Source organism: Brassica rapa, chromosome A05 (genome assembly GCF_000309985.2).
Source record: "Brassica rapa cultivar Chiifu-401-42 chromosome A05, CAAS_Brap_v3.01, whole genome shotgun sequence".
Classification (NCBI taxonomy): domain Eukaryota; kingdom Viridiplantae; phylum Streptophyta; class Magnoliopsida; order Brassicales; family Brassicaceae; genus Brassica; species Brassica rapa.
Window position 1 is genome coordinate 5,995,538 of NC_024799.2, and position 19,851 is coordinate 6,015,388.

Genomic DNA, 19,851 nt, shown 5'->3' on the forward strand with positions numbered 1-19,851 from the left:
TGTACAATCAGTGTTATGTATAATTATTTGTTTGTGTACACATGTACAAAATCATATATTTTTGATGTACATCTTGCTTTGTGCTTATGAATCATAGCCGATTGATATTTTTGATGCTTTCTGGAATCATGGTGCTTTGGCTAGTGAGACAGCAAGTTCCATAGGGGCAAAATCAGAAAACAAGAACTCAGTAGATTTCAATTTAGTCATGACCGGTTTCGTTGGAGTCAAAAGGAAGCAGCCAGAGACACAAATCGAATTCATCGGAGTTATCCATCCATCATGGGAACAATGGTTAAATTTACAGTGGAAGATGAGCCGAAGATTCCAAACGTTGATGTCGATGCTTCCAAACAAATTAATTATCTCAGAATCATACCTCACATTCACCTTCTACATCATTGCCATCGTCGTCCATGTCCTATATGTGTACATGAAATGTTTGTGTACACAAATACATTGAAATAACTACGTCGATGCGTACACAATATTATTGTACACGTGTACCTCTGAAGGATAGAAAATGCCTTTGTAAAGGACAAGGATGGATGGTTTATGTGAATGAAAGAGTTCACATGTATTCATTAATGGAGATTATTTAAGAACTTGATACTGTAAGTGTTTGATTTTCCATTGCTTACATTGCCACTGTTAGATGTTTGTACAGGTGTACAATCAGTGTTATGTATAATTATTTGTTTGTGTATACATGTACAAAATCATATAGTTTTGATGTACATCTTGCTTTGTGCTTATGAATCATAGTCGGTTGATATTTTTGATGCTTTCTGGAATCATGGTGCTTTGGCTAGTGAGACAGCAAGTTCCATGAGGGCAAAATCAGAAACAAGAACTCAGTAGATTTCAATTTAGTCATAACCGGTTTCGTTGAAATCAAAAGGAAACAGCCAGAGATACAAATCGAATTCATCGGAGTTATCCATTCATCATGGGAACAATGGTTAAATTTACTGTGGAAGATGAACCGAAGATTCCAAATGTTGATGTCGATGCTTCGAAACAAATTTATTATCTCAAAATCATACCTCACATTCACCTTTTACATCCTTGCCGTCGTCGTCCATGTCCTCACTGCTGTCACCGTCTTCATCATCAACGCCATCATGATCTTTGTTCTTATCTTCTTTTTTTATTGGTTCTACATGAGACCAACTAAGGACTGCAAAACTCTAACTCCATCGTCATGTTTTATCTTCTTCTCAACATGTTTTGTTTTACAGAAAAAATATGAGGAAGATGAAAAAAAAAATTAAGAGATAAGGAAAGAGAAAAAGTATTGATTTGTGGCCACATGAATTAATTCTTATATTTTAATTAGGTTTCAGTTAGAGATAATGGGGAAAGGGTAGCAATGAATTTTCACACGTTGAGAATAGGAGAGAAAGTGTTGAAATGAGAGAAAAAGTGTGTTGGTAGTGGAAACTGTCTTATAGTGAAATAATAAACTTAAAACTGCCCCTTGGTGTAATTCTTTTTCATGGGTTCACCGGTTGCATGGATTTTTGTATTTTTTCGCAAAGCTAAATAGTTAATGGATCTAACAAATTTATATCTCTGAGGGACTAAAATATAAAAAATACATGCTGTCACGGCTACAGGCTGTCACGTCCAAGCTATTATACTAATAAGTAAGGTTAGGTATATTCCTAAGACAAGTTTAACCTAACCAAAACACACAAAAGTAATTTAGCCCCTTGAAAAAGGCATCCTGATTCGGACAATCATTACACATTTATGTTATTTAATTTTGCGAAAGTGGTAGGCAGAGGCATCTTCTTATCTGGAGGGAATCAACTTGGTTTGAAAAAAAGCATCCAAAAAGCAGAAACGAATAAGGGAAACCCCATAAAAGAACGGTAACCAGATTTAGAAAATAGAATTGCTATAAAGCTCAAGCATAAAAGGCAGACGTGGATGTAGTAGTGTTGGTCCAACTCTAAATCAAGATGAAGTTTTTGTTTCAACTGCCTTGTTGCTCTTGCTTCTGTTTCGTCAAGCCAAAGAAGGGGAAACACAAGGAGGGGGAGATAAAGAAAGAGTAACGAGAAGCATCTTCAACGAGAGAATGAATCTTTTTATGGTGTCAATTTTATGTTACTTATGTATCAATCGATGATTATCTTTGTCAAAAGAAGGCAAATCATTAATTTATGATGTTGCATCCTCGTTTTACATTTACCACTTTTATTAAATTCCCTCGATATGATTCCTACTCAATCTTTATTTTTGGAACAGAACTTAGGTTCATTCCATTTAAACGTACTCTAAATTAACTCGTTAATATGAGCTATGGGAACTGGTCTACAGTTTGGTTTCTCATCAATCCATTTTAAAGCTGATTGCTTTCAATTAAGATGATCTGTCATTTTAAGAGAGCATGTTCCAGTTACCAATCTGTTTACTTACCTTTAGGTTCGTTTAGTATTAAAATAGCCTAAGCTTGTGTGCCAGTTTCAACTACAAGACTCGATGAGCCCAACAAAACATGATGACTGTCAAAATCCTAATTTCAAGTAGCCAAAAATGGGGTTTAAAGCCAAGATCGACCAAAGTGTTTCATTGCGTAAGATCCAACTAGAAAGTTTAAAGCCAAGATCTGCCTGAGTTTTCTGAATACATGGATTGGCTCTGGCACTGAAGTATGGATCCGAGGGAGCTCCTTCACCCTTCAAGTAATAAATAAAATCTTTGTATTATTCTAGTTTTCCGGATATTCTCAGAATCAACGGATCTCTAATTCTATCTTATAAAATTTCCGTTATATCAGTTGGTATCAGAACTGATGTTTTGGTTTCTTAATCAAAACTCGATTCTGGATCATGGAGAATTTATTCGTGGAAAGTGATTTAATCGTTTACAAAGAAATTGTTGGTCCTGCAATCTCTGATCGATATGGTGAGGACATGATATATGGTCAAGCCAATTGAATTTTTATTCGGCAAAGATACTTTCAAGACAACAAAGGTTAACGTGAGAGATTTCATTGGTGTTAACAAAAGTGAGACATCAAGATCTAACCGTGAAGAAGATGATTGGACAACACGTCGATTACAAGCTTATTTGAAATCATGTGGCTACTCATCTATCACTGGATTTAAAGAGATGTGTGACTTTACGGTGGAGTTGGTAAATGTTATGAATGTTATTACTGAAGAAATATTCATCAAGATAAATATTAAAATTTGTCCAGCAGTGTTTCAAGTTTGGAGTTGGCGATCAAAGAAAATATATAATCTATTAATTTAGAGATCTATTTTTATCTACTACTTTGAAATTGTCATTTAAGTTTTGGTCTCTTTCATAAATGTTACTGGAATATATCACAATACTTTATAAATGGAACATACCTACTTAAACTTAACCGAAACTTAATCAGTATCATATTTAAAATAACTTTGGTTATCTCTTAATAGAAATATATCTTACAAAACAGAACCACCCTTATACTATTCAACTAGGATAAGACCTGCGCCTTGCGCAGGGTAACTTTATATGAAAATTATTTAAGAAATATCGTATAGAAAAATAAAATTTATATTCTTGATCGAATAAATATTCTTGGCCTTTAAGCAACTTTTTAAGAACTTTTTTGTTAATTACATAATTTGTTTTTTGATGAGCGATCTCATTTTTAAAAATATTTTAGGTCAAAAAATCACTTATCGCATAAGAACCTAACGTTTGGACCGAAAAATCTCAGGCATACTATTTGGTTACAAAGAAACTATGGTAGCTCGATTTTATATCATGATTTAGAAATTTAAAAGTTAATTATGATTATGAGAAGTTTACGTTCACATGCCAATACTATCTATCTTTAATATTTTTCTCATTTTTGTGTCACTTTTTCATTTTGGTTATTGCTCGATATAAATATTGATTTTTGAGTTTATTCTCATTTTGTTATTTTATTTTGACCTGAGATTTAGAAAATGTTTAAGATTTAAAATTATTAAAGAAATACATACTTAAGTTAAGATCAGCGCCATGATCAGAATAAATATTTTATATTTATTAATTATTTTATGTTTTTCTGCATATTATGAAATAAGAAAATAATAATTATATATTAAATAACTAAAAAATCAGTTACAATTATGTAATAAATTGGCGTACGCATATAAAGCAAACGACCGCTATTGTTTATTCGCAATCATTTTATGGTAAATAAATCAAATAAATCAATCTTATTTATCGTATATGATATATAATTAAATTTAAATGATATTAACATAGATATATATATAGTATACTTTTAATATGGATATTAATGAGGTTTCTACTTATTTTATGATTATTTGCATATTTGTGTAACAAAATTTTGCACCAACGATTTTTTTTAATGTGGAATGTTTAATGGTTTCAATAGTTTATAATCATTAAAAAACAATTTATATTTCAAAATTAAAATATTATATTTTAAATATATGTTCAGCGCAGATATCAAAACATAAATATGTATTTTCAAAATTAAAATATTATCTTTTCAATATATGTTCAACGCAGATATCAAAATATAAGTATGTATTTTCAAAATTAAAATATTATCTTTTCACTTGATTAGCAACTAAATAATTCAATTCTTCTAGTAATTGTCATTAACTGCAACTAAATGCATTAACTGTATTTTTCCTTAACTACCGAAAATATCATATCAACTTATGGCTTGCTCTCAAAGTTTATAATGTAGTAAATACAATATTTTCAAACTTAGTTAAGCCGAACTTGTGTATCAAGCAAGTATATTCGATATATAAGCACTTATATTAGGTTACCTTAACTAACTAAAATATCATATCAACCTATGCCTTGCTCCCAAATTTTTCAAAGAGTAGTAAATACTATATTTCCATATTACTTAGTCGACCTATAGAAGTTATTCGAAGCGTGCCGAAGATAACTTTGGTCTTATACCGAATCGATTATTTAATTGTTTATAGTACGGTTTAATTGAAATCAAGATGCCGAATAGAACTATGATTTACAGTAAAAAGAAGTTAACCTTTTTCGGTTTTCCAATTAAGTTCAAATATGACCAGCTTGTGATTTGGTTACGTTTGGCTGTCAATTGATACAGAAGCTATAAGACCATTGCTACACATTGTAATGCTATACGACTAAATACACAATTTCTAATGTTTTTTATACAAATTAACATGTTCAGCAACAGTCTTCACATAATTTACTCACATTCGTCATTACTCATACTACAAAATATGATGCTATGTATGATGTTGTTGAATTTTAAAAAATTGCTGCTAATACCAAGATAACCAAGGAGAAGTAGAACAAACTATTAGTTTTGCATACAGAGTAACTTGATGGAATAATTGACTGACACAATGCGTTACTTTTTTGACATATTGTAAGACACTATGTTTAGTACAATTGAATTTATCTCCAGGCCCTGGTTGTTCTTATTGTTAGAGGTCCCCAACAGCAAACAAAGCTCCAAAACAAAGATCTATATACACGGTGAAGTTTATTACTCGATGATTTAGTTGGACAATCATATTACACAACATATCAAAACGACATACGATGGGTCATTTTTTAACATACTCAGATTTTTTTTAAACTTCTTTAAAACGACTGCCCATTTAAAAACGATACACCAATATTCATGTTACTGTCGCATAATGTATTTTTAAAGCCAAAAACAAAGATCTTGGCTTTAAACCCCATTTTTGGCTAATTACAAGTAGCCAAAAATGGGGTTTAAAGCCAAGATCGACCAAAGTGTTTCATTGCGTAAGATCCAACTAGAAAGTTTAAAGCCAAGATCTGCCTGAGTTTTCTGAATACATGGATTGGCTCTGGCACTGAAGTATGGATCCGAGGGAGCTCATCCACCCTTCAAGTAATAAATAAAATCTTTGTATTATTCTAGTTTTCTGGATATTTTCTCAGAATCAACGGATCTCTAATTCTATCTTATAAAATTTCTGTTATATCAGTTGGTATCAGAACTGATGTTTTGGTTTCTTAATCAAAACTCGATTCTGGATCATGGAGAATTTATTCGTGGAAAGTGATTTAATCGTTTACAAAGAAATTGTTGGTCCTGCAATCTCTGATCGATATGGTGAGGACATGATGATATGGTCGAGCCAATTGAATTTTTATTCGGCAAAGATACTTTCAAGACAACAAAGGTTAACGTGAGAGATTTCATTGGTGTTATCAAAAGTGAGACATCAAGATCTAACCGTGAAGAAAATGATTGGACAACACGTCGATTACAAGCTTATTTGAAATCATGTGGCTACTCATCTATCACTGGATTTAAAGAGATGTGTGACTTTACGGTGGAGTTGGTAAATGTTATGAATGTTATTACTGAAGAAATATTCATCAAGATAAATATTAAAATTTGTCCAGCAGTGTTTCAAGTTTGGAGTTGGCGATCAAAGAAAATATATAATCTATTAATTTAGAGATTTATTTTTATCTACTACTTTGAAATTGTCATTTAAGTTTTGGCCTCTTTCATAAATGTTACTGGAATATATCACAATACTTTATAAATGGAACATATCTACTTAAACTTAACCGAAACTTAATCAGTATCATATTTAAAATAACTTTGGTTATCTCTTAATAGAAATATATCATACAAAACAGAACCACCTTTATACTATTCAACTAGGATAAGACCTGCGCCTTGCGCAGAGTAACTTTATATGAAAATTATTTAAGAAATATCGTATAGAAAAATAAAATTTATATTCTTGATCGAATAAATATTCTTGGCCTTTAAGCAACTTTTTAAGAACTTTTTTGTTAATTACATAATTTGTTTTTTGATGAGCGATCCCATTTTTAAAAATATTTTAGGTCAAAAAATCACTTATCGCATAAGAACCTAACGTTTGGACCGAAAAATCTCAGGCATACTATTTGGTTACAAAGAAACTATGGTAGCTCGATTTTATATCATGATTTAGAAATTTAAAAGTTAATTATGATTATGAGAAGTTTACGTTCACATGCCAATACTATCTATCTTTAATATTTTTCTCATTTTTGTGTCACTTTTTCATTTTGGTTATTGCTCGATATAAATATTGATTTTTGAGTTTATTCTCATTTTGTTATTTTATTTTGACCTGAGATTTAGAAAATGTTTAAGATTTAAAATTATTAAAGAAATACATACTTAAGTTAAGATCAGCGCCATGATCAGAATAAATATTTTATATTTATTAATTATTTTATGTTTTTCTGCATATTATGAAATAAGAAAATAATAATTATATATTAAATAACTAAAAAATCAGTTACAATTATGTAATAAATTGGCGTACGCATATAAAGCAAACGACCGCTATTGTTTATTCTGCAATCATTTTATCACACTACTTTATAAATGGAACTTACTTACTTGAACTTAGCCGAAACTTAATCAATATCATATTTAAAATTAGTTTGGCTATCTTTTAATAGAAATATATCATACAAAACAGAACCACCCTTATACTAATCAATACACGACTCATTTATGATTATGTCTTCCGTACAAAACCGTGTATAAAAGGCTAGATGCAGGTGAAGTTAATGATATGAACATAAACATACACGGTTTTGTACTGAATACACAATTATAAATGAGTCGTGTATTGATTAGTATAAGGGTGGTTCTGTTTTGTATGATATATTTCTATTAAAAGATAGCCAAACTAATTTTAAATATGATATTGATTAAGTTTCGGCTAAGTTCAAGTAAGTAAGTTCCATTTATAAAGTAGTGTGATATATTATAGTAACATTTATAAAAGAGATCAAAACTTAAATGACAACTTCAAATAGTAGATAAAAATAGATCCCTAAATTAATAGATTAGATATATATTAGATTGAATTCGAGATGCGAAAAACAAGCTTTCAAAATGAAATTATTGTTAACTAGTCACATGATAATTTGTATTACCCAACCTCATTGGCATATAGTGTATAAGACACGCCTGATCGACCCCTATTATTATATATGATTCTTATATGGATTTTGATCCTCATGGTAAAATGTAGTTTGTTTATTTGCTTCTGTTCCACCAATTGGTAGTCTTTTTTTCTGCTAAAATGTACCGTTTATTTATTCTAATATATGATGGTTTCAGTTTTTAGAAAACCAATGAACCAAAACCGAAAATAAACCATAAAAACGAAAGTGTACACTCTTGGAAAGTACTGAGGTTGGGTTGGTCGATCAGAACTTTGAAAACACGGTTTCATTTTGCAAATGCACCGCGCTAGGTATCCAAAACTTTAACTTACCTCTGAAGTCTATTAAACCAATGATACACGAAGAACCACATAAAATAGAAACAAATGTTTATGAGCAAGAAGATGAGATGAAGACCACTCTTGTAATCATAAACTATATTATTTCGGCGATTGGAAATATGTATGATTTTTGGTATTTGATATTTTTACAAGGAAAAAGACTAGTATATGTACTAAGATGAAGATACAAGATTCTCAAAATATGTTAATTATGTCAAAGTGTATTTTTCCCAGATATTCCACAAAATTCAATCAAACACACCAAAAAGTAGTTAATTCATTCATACTCGACATCCTTTATGGCTTCATGGACCAGTGAATATAAAAGAATGAGTACAACGACAAATAAAGTTTTCACAGCTTTGCACATATTTGTGTCTTCTTATACAACTATGAACACATCTACCACAAAAATCATATTCAGTTTCAAAATTGGCATTTTTCTTTTTGAGAACAGTTTCAAAATTGACATTTTGAGGGCTTTCTGCACGCTTAAAAATAATACCATGTCCGCCTAAGTCGGGTTTTGCCATGATATTTGACAAACCTGCAAAAACAATGTATATGAAAATTAAATTATTAAACACAAAAATATTGTTAGAAAATATAACATATGATGTAAAGGTAACCAAATATAAATTTACATGATGAAACGAAGATTAGATAAGTTAAAAAACAAAGGATTGTATTCATTTTTTGAAAGGAAAATAAGTTTTATTCTTCTTTTTTTAGTAATCACTCTGAGCTCTTGTTGAGATAAAAATAGTGCGATACTAATTAATATACAATCTTTTACTTTGTAACGCAATAGTTGATATAACACACTCGACGTTTTTTCATATAAATATTTAGAAAAACTCATTTAAATTACAGTTTTAGTTAAAAACTAGGGCAATTATCAATAATAGCATCTTTTGAAGTTTATGTCTCAAAAATAGCACTATAAGGAGAAAATCACAAAAATGACATTCATTAAAGGGTAAAATATCCCTAATACCCTTGGTTTAAAATTAAATAAACAAACAAAAATAAATAAAATAAATAAAATAAAAATGAAAAAATGAAAAAAAGAAATTTTTTTATAGTTTCAGATTATATGTTTTCAGATTCGAAATTTTTATAATTTTTTTTTTCGAATTTTTTTTTTTTATTTTTTTTTCAAATTTTCTTTTTGTAATTTAAAAATACTTTTTGAAACTGTTTTTAAAATTTTTATTTTTTATTTTAGTATTTATTTTTTATAAAATTTTAAACTCTAATTCCAAAACCCCACTCCTTAACTCTAAACCCTAAGGTTTGGATTAATTAACCCAAGGGGTATAAGTGTATATTTACCTCTTTAATGAAACCTATTTTTGTGACTTTGAGTCTTGAGTGCTACTTTGGGAACAAAAACTTGGTTTTGTGCTATCCTAGTCTTTTTCTCTAAAAACTATCAAATGTGCATATATTTATTATACTGGGTTATTGATTATTCGGTTATTTCAAATAAAATAATAACTATAGTCATTAATTTCAATCAGAAGTGTCAAGGGATAAAGTTTTGTTTTGAGCTTGAAAGAGAATGAATTACACATAGAATTTGATTAAAATTTTGTATTATGAAAAAAAAAAAGAATGAATTACACATAAAATTTGTTAGCGGTCTGATATTCATGTTGGTGAAAATTATTATAAATTTTAACTTAGTTTTGGAGATATGCTTATATATTTTTAATGTTTTAAACAATGATATTGATTGTTTCAAAAAAAAGATATTAATTGTTTCAAAAAAACCAAGATATTGCTTCGCAAAAATCAATGAAAGCAAGAGGCCCTCAATTGTAGTAATAGCATACTTATGCTGCGCAACAATAATCACGATCTGACAGTGAATCAGACATGTATTTGAGGCTTGTACTCGTCTGGATCTTTGTGTTAGAGGCTAAGGACATTATCGTCCAAACCTAACACCAAATGTATGCCTTTGATCTTTTATGTCACTCCATGGATACATTGCAAATATGGGTCTCCGTTGATGGTAGTCCACTAATTCTCCCATTTCCCAAACTTTAGCTACATTGTAAATCAAAGCAAAAAAAAAAGCTTACAAGCTTTAAACAACTTACACATGTTCAAATTCAAAATTAAAGCCGACAATTATTCCAACGAATGATATAAATATGTGTATTTACAAGTATCCAACCATGTCTTATAGAAGTTTACCAATTTGTTTCAGACCATTTCATATATTTTACTAATATGTTTCAGTTTCTTCTGCTAAAATTTTGTTAGATTCAGTTTTTGCATACTAGATTGTAAATATTTATTTTTAGATCTTATCCAAGATTTGTTTTCGAATTTAATTGTACTATAAAGTTTTCTATAACATTAGATTTTGACTTTATATCTTTGATCTCTTAACAACTTAAACAATATGCACTTTATTAGGAATCTTAGCATAACCAAAATTATTTTTGTGAGCTACTTAGAAAATTTTCTATATAACTATTAATTTTTCAGTTCTATTTATATGTATAATTATCTATCAGTAGATCATATATATGATCTTTCTTTATTTGATCCATCTATACTAAATAATTGATAAGGACTACTTGATTGACTAAAATAATAAGACTAATAAGTTAGCATAAATGTAATTTGGATTAATATTTTAGACATACATCAAATTTTTTTTTACGACCATTAAGTTTATATTTCACTAATAAAAATCGGGATTTTTTTATCAATTTGGTTCTACATGTGAGTATTGATCAATTATACAATGGTTATAACCCATTTTGAACAGATTCGTTTATACATGTGTTCGTAAGGTTATTAAACTAATTTTAAGTAACTAATCAATTATATTTTATTTATTAGTATAATAAATAATGACCCCTGTCTACTAATTCGTGTATATACCAACTGTACATTAATTTAAGTGCAAGAAATAAATTCTTCAATATCCTCACCACATACATAAAAAATATAATTCTTATAGTTAGTATTAAAATTAGATATATATATATATATATATAAATAAATTTTTGATAAAAAAATTAATAATTAGCTACTATTAATATTTAATAAGATGAAACATGTTATTATTAATATTTTTATGAGTATAGTTTTTACGGGTTATTCGAAAAGACATGTAATATACTTGTCAAATATAACTAATTGAAAATATATTAACACAATTATATCATAAAACATTACATTAACATAAATTGATGCAAAAGAGTATGGGTCAATAGTTTAATTAATTTTAAGTATAATTATATATATAAAACTGTAATAAATTAGGAGTTAGATATATAATAAAATATAAATATATATAACAAAATTAAAATTAATAAATATTTAAATATCTAATGTGAATAATAAAAACTAACTTTTAAATTGAAAATAAACCAAAAACCAAACATCAAAAAAATTCTAATAATATGTGAAAAAAAGAAAACTGAATAAATAAATAAAACGATTTTATTTTTCTAACGTAAATCATTAAATTGTAGTAGACGTATACGAATTGTTGATGCTCAAATCTATTTCTATTTTTAGCATGCAGCCTCTCAAATGTTGATCCATTACACTTAAAACAAGATAAAAAATTAGTTTGACTAAAAATATGTATATCTATCTTTTGTAAAATTGGAATATCGCATTCATAAAATATCAACCATTCATCTAAATATTCATGAATTAAAATACTTTAAATATAACAATTTAAGTAAAATTCGATTACATATTGGATCACCCATGAGTTCAATCGGTAGCCAGATTCCGGGTTTTAGCAATCTTTTGCAGGTTTTATAGAATTCTTAAATAACATTTTTTCTTAAAAACAAATTGTATTACGTATCGTGTCACCGGTTTTGCTAGTATAACTGCGGGTCCGGGTCGGATCTAAAAATACTGAATATAATATTTCATGTGTAGCATTCAAAAGTACCAATTTACATCATATAAATTTGATTTGTTTCAAATATAATCTCGCACTTTGAAAGTGCGGATCAAAATCTAGTCATTGTTAAAATTAAATATATATTAGATTGAATTCGAGATGCGAGAAACAACCTTTCAAAATGAAATTATTGTTAACTAGTCACATGATAATTTGTATCACCCAACCTCATGTGCCTATAGTGTATAAGACACGCCTGTCAACCCCTATTATTATATATGATTCTTATATGGGTTTTGATCCTCATGGTAAAATGTAGTTTGTTTATTTGCTTCTGTTCCACCAATTGGTAGTCTTTTTTCTGCTAAAATGTATGGTTAATTTATTCTAATATATGATGGTTTCAGTTTTTAGAAAACCAATGAACCAAAACTAAAAATAAACCATAAAAACGAAAGTGTACACTCTTGAAAAATATTGAGGTTGAGTCGGCCCAGAACTTTGAAAACACGGTTTCATTTTGCAAATGCACCGCACTAGGTATCCCAAACATTAACTTACATCTGAAGTCTGTTAAACCAATGATACACGAAGAACCACATAAAATAGAAAAAAATGTTTATGAGCAAGAAGATGAGATGAAGACCACTCTTGTAATCATAAACTGTATTATTTTGGCGATTGGAAATATGTATGATTTTTGGTATTTGATATTTTTAAAAGGAAAAAGACTAGTATATGTACTAAGACGAAGATACAAGATTCTCATAGAATTGTTTTGAATATCAAAGTGTATTTTTCCAGATATTCCACAAAATTCAATCAAACACACCAAAAGTAGTTAATTCATTCATACTCGGCATCCGTTATGGCTTCATGGACCAGTGAATATAAAAGAACGAGTACAACGACAAATAAAGTTTTCACAGCTTTGCACATATTTGTATCTTCTTATACAACTATGAACACATCTACCACAAAAATCATATTCAGTTTCAAAATTGGCATTTTTCGTTTTGAGAACAGTTTCAAAATTGACATTTTGAGGGCTTTCTGCAAGCTTAAAAGTAATACCATGTCCGCCTAAGTTGGGTTTTGCCATGATATTTGACATACCTGCAAAAAAAATGTATATGAAAATTAAATTATTAAACACAAAAATATTGTTAGAAAATATAACATATGATGTTAAGTTAACTAAATATAAATTTACATGATGAAACGAAGATTAGATAAGTTAAAAAACAAAGGACTGTATTCATTTTTTGAAAGGAAAATAAGTTTTATTCTTTTTTTTAGTAATCACTCTGAGCTCTTGTTGAGATCAAAATAGTGCGATATTAATATACAATTTTTTACTTTGTAACGCAATAGTTGATATAATACATTCGACGTTTTTTCTTATAAATATTTAGAAAAACTCCTTTAAATTTTCAGTTTTAGTTAAGAACTATCAAATGTGCATATATCTATTATACTGGGTCATTGATTATTCAGTTATTTCAAATGAAATAACTATAGTCATTAAGTTTTGTTTTGAGCTTGAAAGAGACTTGCAAGTTTCTCAAAATTTTGATTTTTTAATTATAATTTATATATTTTTGTAAAAGATTCTTTTGATAACTTTGTATACGGATGTCTTTAGAATGCAGCAATTGCACCGATGCCAAACAGTATCCAAAACCTAGAACTTCTAAACTAAAGTCAAACATGAGAGGGAAATATTCCAAATATGTTTGTATATTTATTCACATACGACAGCTGATGTTCTGTCTTTTCTCTTCTGAATGATTGATTAGTCAGCTAATAATTTGTCTCACTCAACTACGTGTTATATTATTATATTGTCACGTGTGATCCTAAAGGTAATCCACTAGAAGGTGGGTGAATCTTTGACTTTAGTGATCTCGTTATCATACGATAGCCTTTAAAATGGCTGTTGATACCAACCAATGGTGAAATAGTCAGTATATTAGAAAACCAATGAAACTAAACCGTAAATCAAACCGCAGTAAACCGACTTTTCATACGTATCCCAACACCACATCAAGTTGAACTAGTAAGTAAATGATCCACTTGAAGACTTGAAGTCACTCTTTTCTCTTCATGCTTTGTTTATAGAATCAAAGACTACAAGAAGAAGCACCTAAACACATAAAGATGAAGATGAAGACGGTTCTTGTAATCATAAACTGTATAATCTTGGCGATAGGAAACTGCGGAGGCCCTCTAATGACGCGTCTCTACTTCAGAAACGGTGGCAAACGAATCTGGTTCTCAAGCTTCCTCCAAACCTCAGGTTGCCCCATCATCCTCCTCCCTCTCCTCTTCTCCTTCCTCACACGTCACCGTCAACAACAAGAACAAGAAGAACCAAAGACTACACTCTTCCTCATCAAACCTCCACTGTTCTTGGCCTCTGTTGTGGTCGGTCTCCTCATCGGCTTCGACAACTACCTCTACGCTTACGGCTTAGCTTACCTCCCAGTCTCCACCTCCTCTCTCATCATCTCCTCTCAGCTAGCCTTCACAGCTCTCTTCGCCTTCTTCATGGTGAAGCAAAGGTTCACGCCTTTCACTATAAACGCCGTCGTTTTGCTCACTCTCGGCGCCGGAAGCCTGGCCCTTCACGCGGACGGTGACAAGCTCCCCAAGGAGACGCGCAAGGAGTATATAGTCGGGTTTGTAATGACTGTCGCTGCAGCTGTTCTCTACGCGTTTGTGTTGCCGCTTGTGGAGCTCGCTTACAAGAAAGCTAGTCAGAGGATCAGCTACACGCTTGTCCTCGAGATGCAGTTGGTCTTGTGCGTGGTCGCCACTTGCTTATGCCTCGTTGGTATGCTCGCTGATGGGGACTTCAAAGTGGGAGGCTTTTTTATCTTTCTTGATTAGGATTCAAGAATCAAGAATTTGACTTTTTGTTCACTGTGCAGGAGTTAGGAAGAGAAGCGAGAGAGTTTAAGCTTGGAGGGTCGAAGCATTACTGTCTGGTGGTTGCGTTCACGGCTGTTATCTGGCAAGGCTTTTTCTTGGGGTCTATAGGGATGATCTTCTGCGCGTCGTCTCTAGTCTCTGGAGTTTTGATCAGTGCTCTGCTTCCGTTGACGGAGGTCTTGGCTGTTCTTTTCTTCAAGGAGAAGTTTCAGGCGGCGAAAGGCGTCTCTCTGTTTCTCTCCCTTTGGGGGTTTGTTTCTTACTTCTATGGAAAGATTCAGTCCGAGAAGGAGAAGAAGAAGACTCAGGAGGCAGAACTGTCTCAGCTTCCAGCGACTGAGTCTTTTGCTTAAAAAGAATCTAATGGTCTGTGTAAAAAAACACACAACTCTGTGATGTGGTGGTTGCACTTTGGTTATGTAACTGGCATGGCTCGTTTGCTCACATATACGAGTACAAATTTTTATTACACTTTTAAGTGAACTGGTCTTAGTATTTGAACACATCACACACTATGCCATAATCCACAGATGAGGGGAGCTCATTATTTGGAACATATAGGTTGTGAAGAAACCGAGACTCCAAAAGCCATTGATGGTGGACAGCCACGAGATCTCACTTCTCAGTTTCTTGTACTGTTCTTCAACCATTCTAGATACTTGTCGCTTCCACCAGTTATGGGCAATGCAATCACTTCTGGCACACTAAAGAAACAACGTTCAATTACTTAGCTTTGTGGGATTTGCTAAAAAAAAAAAGACAAGGCATACAGCATTAGTAAAGTCATATTTTTTGAGATATATGAGAAATGCATACTCGTATTCGTGATTAGCATTGACGTGCGCGGTGAGAGACTCTAGAAGGGATTGCCTTGTTTTGATTATCAGGAGCTCCTCCGAATCACTCTGAACCTGAAAGTCAAAGGGACATGATTATATGAAAAAATGTATTCAGAGATCAGCTTGCAGAACTAGCTCAGATCCAAGATGAACAATGTTCCAAGCAATAAAAAGAAAAACAAATAGTAAGGCATCGATGATACAGACTATGCATAAAGTAAAAATAATCACAAAAAGATAATCCAAGTGTTGTTCCCTACTTACCTTTCCTTCCCACTCGTACACGGATTCAACACCTGCGTCCAAGCGATCAACCAAACCATAAACATCTTGTAGATAGAGAGAAGAAAACTAATAATAAAAAAAAATCACAGAACATAGAAGAAAACAAAAGAAGTAAGGGATGTATCAACCAAAACAATTAGCTTACATAGCCTTTTCTTGAACTAACTTTATTCTTTCTTTCTTTTCTTCTGAATAGCAAAAACATGCTCACCACCAAATGACTACTACTTTAGACATAGTACCTGGAACAATGTTGACACAAGCAGCAAGCTTTTCTTGGACTATGCTATTAGCCAACTTCTTTCCTGCCCCAATGATACAAACAGAACATCAAATATGGTAGAAAGTTTTCAACTTTAGAACATTTTCAATTCATTTTCCAGCCATTACACAATGAATTGAATCCTAACCCGCTTCTCTGTTAGGAACAGTGACGTAGACAACAACGCTAGGCACAGTGTTGCTCCCCTCCTCCATTTTGATCGATGAAGAAGAAGAAGCCTTACTGCTAAACCTAGACCTATAAATAACAATCTCCAGTGCTCATAACACAAGAGAAACAACAAACTCAAAACAAAACAAAACCAAAAAAAAAAAAAAACTCGATCGAGATGCTAACCTTAAGAGAGGGGCAAAAGAGAGAGACTGTGCACAACCCGGTTTATAGGAAGACGAGGAGAAGGAGGATGAGAGAGACGAGAAACCCAAGCTTAGCACGCAAAACGCACCGACGAAAGGGATACGCCGTCGTATTAAGACGGAAGATCCGATTCTACTTCCCAGAGACAAAGCCATCGCAGCTTTACCTCAGCCGTGTCTTATTTATTATTCTGGAAACTGCTAAGAAAAGGTCATTTCTTTATAATAAGAAGAAACTTAAGGGGTCTATATGCAATATTTAAAAAGTTATTTTCTTTCTCTTTTAACTTCTTTTATCTTTTAGTTCCGAAGTGCGTGAGTGAGTGAGAGAGAGAGAGGAGAAACTCGTGAACTGAAGACGAAGTCGAAGAAGCTGCGAGTTGTTTGTTCACACGAATGTGGTGTTCCGGTTGGGGAGACGGCCATGGCTCTTTTCTCGATTTCGATTTCGATTTCGACAACTACAAGGTAATTAAAAAGAACAATATTTCTCGACAGCTGTTTTGGTTATAGTTTGGTTATAAAGGTGAAGTTTTTTTTGTTTTTTGGGTGAATTGGGTGTGGTTGCAGGATCACTACAAAGTCCTTGAGCTGAACAGCGACGCCTCCGATGATGAGATTCGCTCTAACTTCATCCGCCTTGCTCTGGTTCCCTTATCCTAATTTGTGTCTTTTTTTCTGACAAGGTTTTGTCAGTGATGGGAGTTGTGTTTGGTTGTTGTTGTGTTGCAGAAGTGGCATCCGGATAAACTCAAAGAAGAGGATTCTGCTACGTCTAGGTTTCAAGAAATCAACGAGGCTTATCAAGGTTTTTGCTTCTCTTTTCAACATGTATTATAATGTAGTTTCTCTGTATGACAAGAGTTTCTTGTTGAGAGGAATCTCATTTTAGCGATTTGGTTATGTACTTATGTGACATTGGTTTCTTATGAAGTAAAAGGTTTGGTCTTTTTGGTTGGAACAGTATTGAGCGACCCGTTTACAAGGCAGGAGTACGATAAGAAAAGGATGCGTCGTATCTATGAGCACAACTTGGTATGTACAATAGATTTGTTATTTCTTTTATTTGATTTGAGAGAGCTTTGAATTTCTTCAAATCTCCATCATTTTTTTCTGTTGTTGTTGCAGGAGCTATTCGACCGGTACAAGGAGCTGATATTTACTTGCAATGGCCTTGGGATGAAGAATTTTCTTTGGTGAATTTGCAAAAAAAAAAAATTTAAGGTTAGATGATATGTATAGACTTTGTATGATGATGAGTTAGAGACATCAGCCTTTGTAGCATTGGTTTGAGTATTGATTCTAGTCTGAGAGGAAGACAAGAGTATCAAATCAGTTAAGTATTAATCATGTTTTAGGTTCTCTGCTTCCACAAGCTTTCATTGTCCTTTCTGTTCTTTGTTCTCTTTTATGATTTGTAGTTTGATAGTGAAGGAAGCAGAAGCAGTAGCAAGCGGGATAGTTTGAAACTTTGAGTAACTTTTGAATTATTTAGTGCTGATTCTGTTTATTACTTGCATAAAAAACCACATGATATACCATAAAAGAAAATATGTTTCGACTCTGTTACTGACATAACCATGAGCAACATTAACGTATAGCACACCCAGTAAAGGTTCTATGTATCTGGAAGTAGAGTGTCCACTGGGACATAAACTGAGCTACCTCCTACTGGCTCACGAGACAGCACACTGAAATGAAGCTTTGAGTCAAAACGATCCCAAAACATTCCGATCTCGTCTTCAATCTTCAAAGCCCTCCTGCAGACAAAATCCACAAACCATCCACCAGTGAGAACATAGTAAAGACACTTGCTCCGTTTCCTCAGTAGCATCTGGTGCGTAGAATCAGTATCGTGATCATACACGTCAACGGCTAACGGCCAGCCTTCTTGGACTATCTTCCGGTCACACTCAGGGAGATATCTCAGTACGTGGTGATGTATGGTACTGGTGTTTAGAAGAAGATGGTTTAAGTAGCTAATATCGGTTATGGTCAGTTCCTTCTTGATGGTCCATGGATCAGTGAAGAGATTTAGTTCTGTTGAGACACCGTACTGCTGCTCCTCTTCGCGTTCTTCATTCGAGAGAAGCCTCATCCGAGCAAGGTCTATCTTGTCTGAAATAGGAACCACGTTCATTACAACGTTAGGGGTCAAGGGAAATAACTCGAGAGTTAACTTTTGTGTATCTTGGTTCATTCTCGTTCAATTCTTTTGCACCGAGCTAGAGAGACTGCAATATAGAGGAGCGAGGCTCACTTTTCATTCATAGATTGCAATAAGTAAATATATTTAAATTAAATGAACGCATTGGTTACATTATCTGTTCTGAGAAAACAGTATTAATCTATGAAAAGAGAGATGGAAGAATTTTTTTTTTAAAAAATGAGCCCATAGTTTGCATTTATATATAGTTTTTTAGCGAATATTTTTTTTAAGAAAAACAAATCGAACAAATAGACTTTAATTTGCTTTAAGACAAACAAAAATTCATATCAAAATCCTTGATAAGTAAATAATTTTACTAAAGTATCGATTAAAATCTCCATTGAGTTTTAACACATTTTCAACTAGTATTTATTTAATATTTTCACTAGTTCATTACAATTATCCAATATTTATTCTTAATGAAAAATGTATATCAAAATATCTAAAATAAAATTTCCATAGATTTTATTAGGCCTAGGCAATCGGGGTCCCAATCGGGTTTCGGTTTTATCCAATCGGGTTTTGGTTTTTCGGGTTTATCAAAATCAGTCTCATTCGGATTATATGAACGTTCGATCGGAACCGGTTCGGATTCTATCGGGTTCGGGTCGGAGTTAGTAAATCTTCAAAGAACCGATACAACCCAATATACTTTCGGGTTCGGGTCCCAATCGGTTTTTTAGTTTAAAAGTACCTGATTTTTACCTATTTTATAACTAAAACATGAGTAAAATCGGTTCTTCAGTTTTAAAA

At 31.9% G+C, this 19,851-nt stretch overlaps 5 protein-coding genes and 1 long non-coding RNA gene across 7 annotated transcripts in view; 3 read left to right on the plus strand and 3 right to left on the minus strand.

Annotated features, from left to right (window-relative positions):
* LOC117134085 overlaps positions 1-19,851 on the plus strand; it is a 905,201-nt gene that overhangs the window by 436,185 nt on the left and 449,165 nt on the right. The window lies entirely within an intron of this gene.
* LOC117134102 lies at positions 10,533-13,489 on the minus strand. Its single transcript, XR_004458256.1, has 2 exons — positions 13,406-13,489; positions 10,533-13,308 (listed from the first exon to the last, which is right to left on the minus strand). It is a non-coding gene; the product is annotated as an uncharacterized LOC117134102 (long non-coding RNA).
* LOC103867513 (purine permease 2) lies at positions 13,306-15,597 on the plus strand. Of its 2 annotated transcripts, none has more exons than XM_033291786.1 (2): positions 13,306-15,054; positions 15,093-15,597. In XM_033291786.1, the coding sequence occupies exons 1-2, from the start codon at positions 14,353-14,355 to the stop codon at positions 15,477-15,479; spliced, it is 1,089 nt and encodes a 362-aa protein (XP_033147677.1). In that variant the 5' UTR covers positions 13,306-14,352; the 3' UTR covers positions 15,480-15,597. The 2 variants fall into 2 exon arrangements, with proteins under 2 accessions (XP_033147677.1, XP_009143832.1); XM_009145584.2 differs by having other exon boundaries at positions 15,126-15,597.
* On the minus strand, positions 15,542-17,119 carry LOC103867512 (protein CutA, chloroplastic). The gene is made up of 6 exons (XM_009145583.3): positions 16,870-17,119; positions 16,661-16,770; positions 16,493-16,555; positions 16,230-16,261; positions 15,943-16,037; positions 15,542-15,830 (listed from the first exon to the last, which is right to left on the minus strand). Exons 1-6 carry the CDS (start codon positions 17,043-17,045, stop codon positions 15,749-15,751), a joined length of 558 nt encoding a protein of 185 aa, XP_009143831.1. The 5' UTR covers positions 17,046-17,119; the 3' UTR covers positions 15,542-15,748.
* Positions 17,147-18,264, plus strand: LOC103867514 (chaperone protein DnaJ). Its single transcript, XM_009145586.3, has 5 exons — positions 17,147-17,357; positions 17,460-17,537; positions 17,622-17,697; positions 17,854-17,924; positions 18,018-18,264. Exons 1-5 carry the CDS (start codon positions 17,286-17,288, stop codon positions 18,087-18,089), a joined length of 369 nt encoding a protein of 122 aa, XP_009143834.1. The 5' UTR covers positions 17,147-17,285; the 3' UTR covers positions 18,090-18,264.
* Positions 18,084-19,807, minus strand: LOC103867823 (B3 domain-containing protein At2g33720). Its single transcript, XM_033291824.1, has one exon. It carries the CDS (start codon positions 19,087-19,089, stop codon positions 18,508-18,510), a length of 582 nt encoding a protein of 193 aa, XP_033147715.1. The 5' UTR covers positions 19,090-19,807; the 3' UTR covers positions 18,084-18,507.